Source organism: Sinocyclocheilus grahami, unplaced genomic scaffold, assembly GCF_001515645.1.
Source record: "Sinocyclocheilus grahami isolate Dianchi unplaced genomic scaffold, SAMN03320097.WGS_v1.1 scaffold690.1, whole genome shotgun sequence".
Classification (NCBI taxonomy): Eukaryota; Metazoa; Chordata; class Actinopteri; order Cypriniformes; family Cyprinidae; genus Sinocyclocheilus; species Sinocyclocheilus grahami.
Window position 1 is genome coordinate 334340 of NW_015505869.1, and position 11761 is coordinate 346100.

At 39.6% G+C, this 11761-nt stretch overlaps 1 protein-coding gene across 1 annotated transcript in view; it reads right to left on the bottom strand.

Moving 5' to 3' along the window:
* The window catches only part of LOC107559533 (myosin light chain kinase, smooth muscle-like), a 97001-nt gene that overhangs the window by 19001 nt on the left and 66239 nt on the right, over positions 1-11761 (bottom strand). The window contains exons 11-16 of the mRNA XM_016243391.1: positions 8454-8651; positions 8057-8303; positions 6783-6866; positions 5690-6459; positions 4578-4694; positions 2977-3039 (exon numbers count right to left, since the gene is read on the bottom strand). Coding sequence (XP_016098877.1) covers positions 2977-3039; positions 4578-4694; positions 5690-6459; positions 6783-6866; positions 8057-8303; positions 8454-8651 — 1479 coding nt within the window. The remainder of the gene's footprint in view (positions 1-2976; positions 3040-4577; positions 4695-5689; positions 6460-6782; positions 6867-8056; positions 8304-8453; positions 8652-11761) is intronic.

Sequence of the window (11761 nt, forward strand, 5' to 3'; positions counted from 1 at the left end):
TTACAAAAATACATTCTGACTGAATTTGATGCATGCCAAAGGATTTGAACATGCAGGTTCCATATTCAATGGTAGCACATACATAGTGGGATGAGTTGGTTTCAAATTACCAATTTCTGTAGAATGGTAACAATGATGCTTGCAAGCACAACTAATAACATAGAGAACATAAATAAGCCATTATGACAGAGGAACATAACACAATAAGGACACCAATTGGGTTCAATATCCACCAGCGATTCAGAGGTACTTGGAGGTTAGAGTTTTCCATTATCCACGACACCAGTGCTTATTTTCATAGCTTCACGTTTTTAATCACAGATTTTCCATGACTGCAAACAACTCAATGACTGAATGTAACCTCTATGGTGGAGGACCTGCCTAACCTTGCTACAAAATCACTGGGAACCTTCCACTGTCAGCCTCAGCCATTGATTGCTTGCTCGTTTATTCTCAGCACAAGATACCCATATAACTCTGGCACAGTTTTTTTATTTTAAATACATAGTTTCTAAATTAATAAATAAAATGCCTCTCTAAAAACAAAGTATCAAACATGACTCACTACCTCATAAAGACTGATCCTGTGACATTAAAATTCATATTGAAACTGGCAAATTAGGGCTAATCATCTGTGTTCCAGTGTCCTGTCTACACAGCCATGCATGCTTACAGCAGAATATAAATCCAAATGACATGTTGTAAGGAACTGAGTTGAAGCATTAGACAGTCAGCAGGTGCATTACCACTCACTCAAGCGTGTCAGCCAAATAAACGCTCACAAATAATCACGATATATTTGACTGCAGTTCATTCCTCAAAGCAACAATCAGTAATATCCCTGAGACATATGGAACACGTCTCTTAAGAGATGAATGCACACATCAACAGTTTCTCCAGTTTCATTTTCAGCCATTTCTGAAGATAAAGTTCAAGGCATAGAGTGCTAAACATAACAGCCTGCTGAGAGTAGGCGAAAAGTAGACTCTCTAGTATACAGAACCCTTTACAAAACATTCTGAAGAATGTTAGGCATGTTAAAAACACTGATGTTAGAAAACTCAAACAACACTCCTCGTGGAGTGAGAGTCTTGATTGAGCCCATACATGGAAATCCAAAGTGGGTTTTGCCAAGCAGTCATGCAGTAAGAGTCATGACCTCTCTCTTTCTCTCATTGTTATATTCTCTCTTTATATCTCTAAAACAAGCCTTTGTTCACTGTTCATTTTTGCCTGCCTCTTTCTTGCTTGTTAAGTTTGTTTAAAATGTAAAATCAGTCATTGGCAGCAGTCTCCAGCAGCCTTGTCAAACATCTCCTCTGATGAAGAGTGTGAGACGTGAACAACTGGTTTAACAGTGAAGATGGACCTCCTACAGAGATTGTTTTATACTATGCTAGTCTATGCTATACTATACTATACTACAACCTCTGGGCTATGCAAAAATATTGTGAGTACTAAAACTTTATCAATAATAGTCCAGTCTGAAATGTTATTTTGTTCACTACAGTTTTCATCTTTCCCTCAATCGGCAGATAATTATGAACTAGGCAACATGCAGACGGATGTCTTTGTTTGTTTCTGTTTTTACAGTTTTTCAACTGCGTACACACATTTTCAAAACATTGCCTCTTTTTTTCAAAGCTTCACACACAAATCCAAGAACTGCACACACAAAATGCACAATGCCTCACATCTCTTGCAAAATGAAGTGCTGCATTCAAAATATCACAAACACATCTCAAAAGCAAACATTTGCAAACACCTTTTCCGTAATATTACAGTGTTGTGTGTTGTGTTTTGCAAAAAGTGTTTTATGAATTGAAAACTGAGTCAAAAGCCGAGAATTAAAAAAACGCTAAGCATAATTGTCAAACAACTGAGCAACTTTGTAGATAAGAATTATTTTACACACATTTTCAAAACATTGTCTCTTTTTTCAAAGCTTCACACACAAATCCAAGAATTGCACACACAAAATGCACAATGCCTCACATCTCTTGCAAAATGAAGTGCTGCATTCAAAATATCACAAACACATCTCAAAAGCAAACATTTGCAAACACCTTTTCCGTAATATTACAGTGTTGTGTGTTGTGTTTTGCAAAAAGTGTTTTATGAATTGAAAACTGAGTCAAAAGCCGAGAATTAAAAAAACGCTAAGCATAATTGTCAAACAACTGAGCAACTTTGTAGATAAGAATTATTTAACTTGTGGACCGAACAAAGTCATTTATAAAGCAATTATTCTCAGTGATATATCCCTAGTGATATTGTCTATAAACGCTACAAGCAACATAGCAGAGTGAGTGTGTGTGTGTGTGTGTGCTGCAGTGGGAAAGGTTCACATCTCCCACGCCACTCCATATTGGGATATAAAAAAGGAAGTACATATTTTGGAAACTCACTCTCTGTGGTCGGGGTAGAGGGCTTCCTGCTCCGCTTATCAGCTGGTGTGGAGACACTGGGATCTGAACACAGACAGAAAGACAGAACACATAGAGTAACACGGAGAACAAAATAAGAACATCTCTTGCAAAATGAAGTGCTGCATTCAAAATATCACAAACACATCTCAAAAGCAAACATTTGCAAACACCTTTTCCGTAATATTAATTCCTGTTAGATTTTTGTGTGTTACACAGAGAATTGTGTGTTGTGTTTTGCAAAAAGTGTTTTATGAATTGAAAACTGAGTCAAAAGCCGAGAATTAAAAAAACGCTAAGCATAATTGTCAAACAACTGTGCAACTTTGTAGATAAGAATTATTTAACTTGTGGACCGAACAAAGTCATTTATAAAGCAATTATTCTCAGTGATATATCCCTAGTGATATTGTCTATAAACGCTACAAGCAACATAGCAGAGTGAGTGTGTGTGTGTGTGTGTGTGTGTGCTGCAGTGGGAAAGGTTCACATCTCCCACGCCACTCCATATTGGGATATAAAAAAGGAAGTACATATTTTGGAAACTCACTCTCTGTGGTCGGGGTAGAGGGCTTCCTGCTCCGCTTATCAGCTGGTGTGGAGACACTGGGATCTGAACACAGACAGACAGAATACAGAGAGTAACACAGAGAACAAAATTAGAATCAAGTTCATGTGTCCACCATTAAATCAGTGCATATGCATCCTCTTCAACTTCGACAAACCGAAAAAAAAAATTCCCAAACTGATTACATCAAGTAATTCTTTTGAGGGTCCATCGCCATTTTATTATTGTCGCTTTTTGCTAAGACCAAAACTAAGGCCAAAAAGTCAATTATAAAGGTTATAAAGTGGAATTTGCCAATTGAAATTGCAGACTCCAAATTAGGAGAAGCTGTATAAGCCGTTTATGCAAGTAACCTACAATGTTAAAGCAATTAAATAAAATCAGCATGCTGCCATTGATAATAATGATATCTCCAGGTCAAGGTGTCTTTGTTTTGTCACCGTTAAGCCAGGCAGATATGTCTAGAGACATCTGTAAAGACATGTCTTTTAAAATTAGAGATTGATAGATGACTGTAGGGACATGTATTATAAAGCAAGACATAGATATCTAGACAAAACTGTAGGGACATGTCCAGTGCGAAATCTGGACAGGAGATCTCTGAACAGATGTAAAGACAAGTCTTGGAAACCAGAAGAGAGAGAAAGAGATGGAAGAATCTAGAGACAAACACAGGGATAGACTAAGATCAGGTAATTGGCTGGACAAAAAGATCTGAAATGGATGGATAAACTGGACATATGTTACATGTAACATGTTGAACATCTCATGTTAAGCAGGACAGAGGTGACTGTAGACAAAGAGCTGAAGGGCCATGTCCTATAGTTGAGACAGACAGATCTAAAGATGATTGTTGGGACATGTCCCATATAGCAGAAAAAGAAAGTGAGATGACTGTCAGAATATGTTATCCTGGACAAATGGACCTAGAGACGGTTCTCTAAATCAAGCCTCTCTGTTGGGACATGTCTTGTTAAGTTGGATAAACAGATCCAAAGACAGCTCAACACATCCTCTAAATTGGAACAAAGAGACTCAAAACAGTTGTAAAGACGTGTCCTGAAAACCAGAACAGAGAGAAAGAGACAACTGTAGAGACACAGCCAACAAGAGAGACACAGAAATCTAGAGATGCTCATAGGGACATGGCCTGTTAAGATCAACAGAGATCCAGAGATGAGTGTCTGTTTAGTGGGACAAAGATATTTAGAGACATATATAAAGACATATTCTGCAAAGTGAAAAAGGGAGGAGATCTTAGGACATGCAAGGGACGTTATGCAGGCTGATCTGGTCAGTAATTACCGGAAGATGCAGAGCTCAGACAAGGACTCAGGGGAAATGGACAAACACACTGCCCAGCACAAAACAGACTGAAACCATAATACTCTCATAGACCCCAAGGTTTTGAATGCAAAATGTAAAATTGTTTGTGTAAAAAATGAAAATAACTACATTTTTGACACTTTTGACACATAGGGTTACAGTACACCTCATCTCTCTATAGAGTTTCATAGAGTGGATACAGGAAGAGCATGCTGTAAACTCATTTATTGTGCTGGTATGTAATGAGATACACTCACCATCCACTAGGACCATACAGGAACACTCTGTCTTGCCCTCGTTAGTCTCCACCCTGCAAACATACTGTCCTTCATCCTCAGGCAGAGCTTTATCAATGCTCAGAGAGCACTTACCACCTGCTCACACACACACATACACACACATTTAATTGTTATTCTTATACAGTTAAAGTAGTCCCTTCATCTAAGACAAAGTTAACCTGTTTTGAAAGTATCTGCTGCATGAGGTCAAAGACGTCTATGGGGCAAATTAAAGATGCTGTTGGTAGTTCCCAAAGCAGAATATCCCTTTAATATTGCGATAATCCATACATGCATATTTTTCAAGTACACATGTCAACTGCTCTTGGTCACAACACTGATATACTTGAGTCAGATGAAGTTTTTGTCAAACACACAGGGTTAGTAATGGTACAGGGGTCCAAAGCACATCCCTCAGTCTACACCTACAAACTACTTTTCTCTTCAGATATCTCAAACATCATTACTGATAGCCCTATCGCATGATGAAACACCTTGAATAAACACTCATCCAATTTCACTCCTGCCATTTTATTGTCATGTGACCACTGTTTAAAGACAATTATGTACAGTTAGTTCTGGTCTTCATGTCTGACTGGACAAGTGGCATTCAATGAGTGTTTGTTTTCAGTCAACCGCTATGTTTCTCCGCAGCAAAGTTAGTCCAGCGTTGGCTTCATTTGGAGCTATTTTAATTACCGATCAAAAGTGAACTGTTTGAAACGCCAGGTACTCAATATTAACTTCTTGTTTAGAGAGCTGTTGTATAAAATGAATATCAGACTGTGATTACCAATGGTCTGCTGATGTTGACCACATCCACATGTTGAATCACATACACAAGCATATAAACTATTCGAGCCCCTCTCTGTTGAAAAAATTAGCATATGCTGGTTAGGTACGTTTTGAAGTCCTAAGAAACTAGCTCCTGCTCAGGACCAGCTTAGGACCAGCTCAAACCAGCAGTCATGCTTCAAAACCTAACCAGCATATGCTGGATTTTTCAATGGGCTGATAAATGTCCCAATGCCAAACATCCACGATATATCCTCTTACTGTACTTAATATCAAATGTGAAATGCAACACTGACCCTCGTTAGCAATGACGATGAATTTGGATGGTTTGATGAGTTTTCCATCAAGCGTCCATGTCACTTTAGCTGGAGACTCAGAGGAAAGTTGGCACTCCAGATGCAAACGTTCCCCATCCAATACTGTCATGTCACTCAGTTTCTGCGTAAAAATGGGCTCTTTTGTTTTTTCTTTTATCCCTCCATCCACACAATTCACATCGTTTTCCTTTCCTCTGGCATCTTTATTGCCTTGGCTTTCTCCATTCCTGTCCTGGCTTGGTTGTTTTTTCTTGTTGCCTAACACGGATCTGAAGTCAACAGCTTCAGTTTTGTTGGCTTGTGCTTTCACTAAGGATCCAAGACTGGGTTTTGGGCCTTGGCTTCCCTTCTTTCCCAGCACTGCTCTGAAGTCCACCTGCTGTGGAGAGTTGACTTTGCGTTCCTCTTCTGTCTGGGTCTTGGGCTTGATCTGCCGTTGGAGGTTCCCCCTGAAGTCCATCTGCTCGGCCGTGATCTCCTTCAGGTCTTCCTCAGAGACGCTCTTAGTGGTGACCTTGCGGCCGAGCACGGTTCTGAAGTCGATCTGTTCGGCCTCCTGCTGACGGATCTGGTCTTCCCGATGCTCCTTTGTCTCCACGCACCGTTTGAGAAGCCCACGGGTGGCACAGCCCTCCTCTTCTTCCTGATCCTGACTGTCGTGTTCCCAGAGTTGCTCGGAGTGCGACGCTGCAGCACTGGGAGTCTCCAGCTGTCCTCCCCTGCCTGCCGCAGTCCTCTCCACCCCTCGGCTGCCACAGGAAGAGTGGAGAAAAAACACAGAGATGGTCAAAGCCCTGGCTAGCTCAGCCCACACTGGAGAGCAGCTTAATCGAGGGGGAGAGTTAGTTCAACACCACAGAGTTGCATCAGAGATGACTTCAGAGACCTTATAGGGAAATGAGACCCGAGTGAGGCCCCTAGACGATCCCACACAACAGCACAGCTGAGAGAGGAAGCATAAACAGAGCGTTTGGTTATAAAGAGAGATTATGTAGATTAAGTGCAGGGCTTGAGGGCTGTAAATATAGCTTTGGAGCAGAGGAGAGAGAGCAAGAGTAGAAGGAGAATGTACCGTTTATGAGAATCGTCACCAGATGGCATGGGGTCCTCGCTGACCTGCAGAGCTGCCACTGACCTGCACTCTCCTACTTTATTCCTGAGATCAACAGAAGATTTTTCACAGATAATGTTAATTTATTGTAAACTGTTGAATTGTAAAGTAAATGAGGAACTAAGAAAACACAACCTTTACTGATATGACAACACTGTTTCCAAGCATAATTTCATTGCATGTGAACTTAAAAGCATGGATCTCATGAATTTTATCCAAAAAATATATATATATTTTGCATAAATAACACAGCTAGTTTTTTTTCTCTCTATGTGTAATGTGCATTTCTCATTGTAAATGATTTTTATCTAATTCTCATTTCTTACAGTATCTTTACCGATGCAATGTCTTATTATTAAAATCTGAATAAATTTAAAACATTTCAACAAATACTAACATGATGTAGCAATACTTCGTAATTGAAATAATTGTATTTAAATTAATTAATTTTTCAATTTTTATTGTTATACTATATCATTATTTTTGCATGGTCATTAAATTTGAAGAAGAAAAGAAGTGGTCATAAAAATAATGTCACAATGTAAAACATATAAGAATATAAACAAACAAACAAATAAATAAACAAATAACGTTTTTATTTGGGGTAGAGTTTATTTGATACTGTTTGATTTTGGGGCTAAATGTGAACCATTTCACATCTTTACATAGAATCAACTAAATAAAATCTTAAAGAATAATTTTAAAAACCTTTTTAAACTTTATTATTTTAAAGTAAAATAAACCATGTCACTTTTGAGTACAAATAACTATGTGTTACAGTTTTTTTTCAAAGCTTCACACACAAATACAAGAATTGCACACACAAAATGCAAAATGCCTCACGTCTCTTTCAAAATGAAGCACTGCATTCAAAATATTACAAACACATCTCAAAAGCAAACATTTGCAAACACCTAATTCCTGTTAGATTTTTGTGTGTTACACAGAGAACTGTGTGTGTTGCGTTTTGCAGAAAGTGTTTTATGAAATTGAAAACTGAGTCAAAGGCTCAGAATTAGTGTATGGTTTTGCAGATTTGGTTTGTGCTTCTGGTGTTTGAGTGTCAGCTTTCAGAAATTGTGTGACAAGTAAAGATTTAGTGTGTAAGCAGTTGAAAAAACTGTAAGATCTCAAAGTGAGTCAACATTTCCAAACAACAAATATCTAACTATACATATAATAAATTTAAACTACATGAGCAATAGCTTAGATGTTTGTTTTTAAACAATTCTTACTTGAGATGAATCTCATAGTTTCCAGCATGATGTGTCTTCACTTTCCTGATGAGCAATGAGACAACGTCTTCCTTCTGTAGGATCTCAAAGTCCCCACCTCCAGATATGACCTGCCCATCCTTCATCCAGAGGAATTCTGGGAAGGGGTCACCAGCGATCGCACAGGACAGCAGAGCGTGTTGACCCAGGGAGGCGGCAGTGGACTTGGTTTTAGTGATGAACCAGGGCTGAACTCCATCTTGAGGCTCTGTGAGCAACAAACAAAAATCCACTGGAGATATCCATATTCAGCGATTATATCATCATATTTGTTATAAGATCACATTAGTATCTAGTTGAAAATCATACCTCCTTTGGTAATGTATTCACTTAAGCAATGTTTCAGTGTGATTTGTACCTTGTACCGTGAGTGAGGCTTCGGTGCGAGCGACTCCGGCTTCATTGCACACCTCACAGGTGTATGTCCCTGTGTCCTCAGGAAACACTTCCTGTATGAAGAGAGTATACCGACAGCCCTTCCTCTCAAAATGAAAATCCTCAGACTCTTGGATCTCTTTTCCATTATGCAGCCAGACCACCTCAGGGGCAGGATTTCCTACATACAACACACATCACACTTGCAATGATTAAAGGGATAGTTCACCCAAAAATGAAAATGTGATGTTTATCTGCTAACCCCCAGGGCATCCAAGATGTAGGTGACTTTCTTTCTTCAGTAGAACACAAACAAAGATTTTTAACTCAAACCGTTGCAGTCTGTCAGTCATATAGTGGCAGTCAATGGGCTCCATGGGTTCGAGAGTAAAAAAAAACATACACAAACAAAACCAACCATTCACGCGTCACGCGCCGGATGTTGTGAACTCGCTCAGACATTGCGGTGGATCAAAGGTAAAAATGTATATAAATACTGTTCAGTTTCTTGCACAGACCGATCGCTTTGTGTCTTTACACATCAATGTATCGTCACGAGCCATCACAGTGTCAGTGAACACATACACAATCTCTGCACTGTGTAAATAATGAGTGACGTATACGCGTGACAGATCGCTTCCACACATGCGTCACTACTATCATAGATATGTATAGATGCCCTATTCGACTGCTCCAGATACGTTGACTTCCATTATATGACTGACAGACTGCAACGGTTTGAGTTAAAAATCTTCGTTTGTGTTCTACTGAAGAAACAAAATCACCTACACCCAGCCCTGGGGGTAAGCAGATAAACATCAAATTTTCATTTTTGGGTGAACTATCCCTTTAAGCATATTAGGGTTAGAGACAATGAATGGAGGACAGTGGGACAAAATAAAGAATAATCAATAGCACTGAATTGATTTTATTGAAATGATTTACAAGCCACAGTGCTGACACTTAAAGCATTGGGTTAAGTTACATTAATAGTGAGGAAAAAAACCCCTGCTTTCATTTTTCATACGACTTCAGAAAGTTCATATGCTGCTGAGGTCACATGTTCATGCAAATACACAGTCAGGAGACCCCTCAGCATTACACAGGAAGTGCTCTCAATTATATAATCACCACAGTTAGATCCTCTGCACAAACACGCACAAGCACATAGACACTAGACGCTACACACAAATGTAGAGTTAAATGATGCCTCTTAAGGGAGTACAAAGGAAATTCCATTCATTACAGCTAAACACAGCAAAAGACACGATCTATCGAGATAGATTTTGGAATTTTTTCCCACAATTTTTTACAATAATGTATAGTACAGATTTTACTGTAAACCTGCATTGGTATATGATATGCATTAATTAATTGCTCAGGGCAACAGTGGCAAAAAAACCTTACAATCTCATACAGATAAATAAATAAATATTTTAAACAACAACTATACAGTATGTATATATATTAGGGGTGGAACGATACATGTATTCGCACCGAACCGTCACGGTACGGACATCTTGTTTCTGTGCATGAGGCATTACAACGAATACAGGCAATTCACCCCAAACCAGAAGGGGGTGCCTGCAGCAATGCAAAGCTGTTTGTTAACCAGCCGCCAGCAGAAGAACAGTGAATGCCATGAGTTGCTTGAAAACAAAGCCCACTAGACAATGACCATGTGCTGATTCTGAATGCGTCTCTCACAGACTGACAAAGGAGTATACTTTGAAAGCTTGTGTACTCAACTGTTTGCGAAACGGAGCTTTGTGCTCGTGTATCCTACGTCTCTCATTCGCCTGCAGCAATGCAAAGCTGTTTGTTAACCAGCCGCCAGCAGAAGAACAGTGAATGCCATGAGTGGCTCACTTGAAAACAAAGCCCACTAGACAATGACCATGTGCTGATTCTGAATGAAACGGAGCTTTGTGCTCGTGTATCCTACGTCTCTCATTCGGCACAAATCCAAATATTTCATAATATTTCCATATTTGCGATGTAACGTATCTGAATGCTAAACTATTATTTATAATGTAAATTATTGCGTTGTAACGTATCTGAATGCTAAACTATTATTTATAATGTAAATGATAGGCTTTGTACTTCAGTCGCGTTCCAACGTTGACACAGAGGCGGGCGCGCTGATGTTTGTTTCACTCTATTTTATTTTGATAAAGTACCAACTGCGCTGTCAAGTTAGCAATGCTGGAACTGATGTGTGTGTGTGTGTGTGAGCGTGAGCGCTGGTGCGATCACTTCAATTGTTTCCTTATAAACTATTATTTATAATGTAAATTATAGGCTTTGTACTTCAGTCGCGTTCCAACGTTGACACAGAGGCGGGCGCGCTGATGTTTGGTTCACTCTATTTTATTTTGATAAAGTACCAACTGCGCTGTCAAGTTAGCAATGCTGGAACTGATGTGTGTGTGTGTGTGTGTGTGAGCGTGAGCGCTGGTGCGATCACTTCAATTGTTTCCTTATACCAACAGAATCAACTTTAAACACTTATTGTCTTATTAATAATGCATCACTGTATAAAGGTCTGCTTTGTGTACACTCGCAATGAAAACAAATCATTGTGCTTTTGTAAAATAAAGAAAACAAATAGGATGTTGCTTTCTGCCATTTGAGTTTCTTTTCTGTGAACAAATTAAGCCTGTCACAAAAATGAACTGAAACTCAGCGTATATAGGCTACGTTACGTGTCGTACAGTTTTTTTTCTCTTGTTTATCTGTAAACTAAATCAAATATAGTTCAAGAATGTATTCCTTGTATGTATATATGTACTGCAGATTATATAAATATATAACAATGTAATAATATTTAGTATTTTCACATCTAGGTGGAAAACGTCTCAGGTTACGTATGTAACCCTAGTTCCTCGAGGGAACGAGACGCTGCGTCGGAAACGCTAGGGGAACGCCCTTCAGCGTGACGGGCTCTGAACCTCGTGTGTAATCAGACCAATAGATGGGCGAGACGTCACGGCGGGTGACGTAATGACCAGGAAGCTATAAAAACACGTGCGGTGAGACCAGCATCAGCTTCTAGGAATGAAGCAAGCACTGGCAGGGACGCCAGAAGTATGGCACCGCGACGCAGCGTCTCGTTCCCTCGGGGAACTAGGGTTACATACGTAACCTGAGACGTTCCTCTTCAGGAACTCGAGCTGCGTCGGAAACGCTAGGGGAACGCGACTGCCCACGCCGCCAGACTTCTAAGTCTCTGCCTAGTGTGGAAGACTGCACAGCTAGGGCGAGAGAACAGAAGAGCCAGGATTGGCTCGC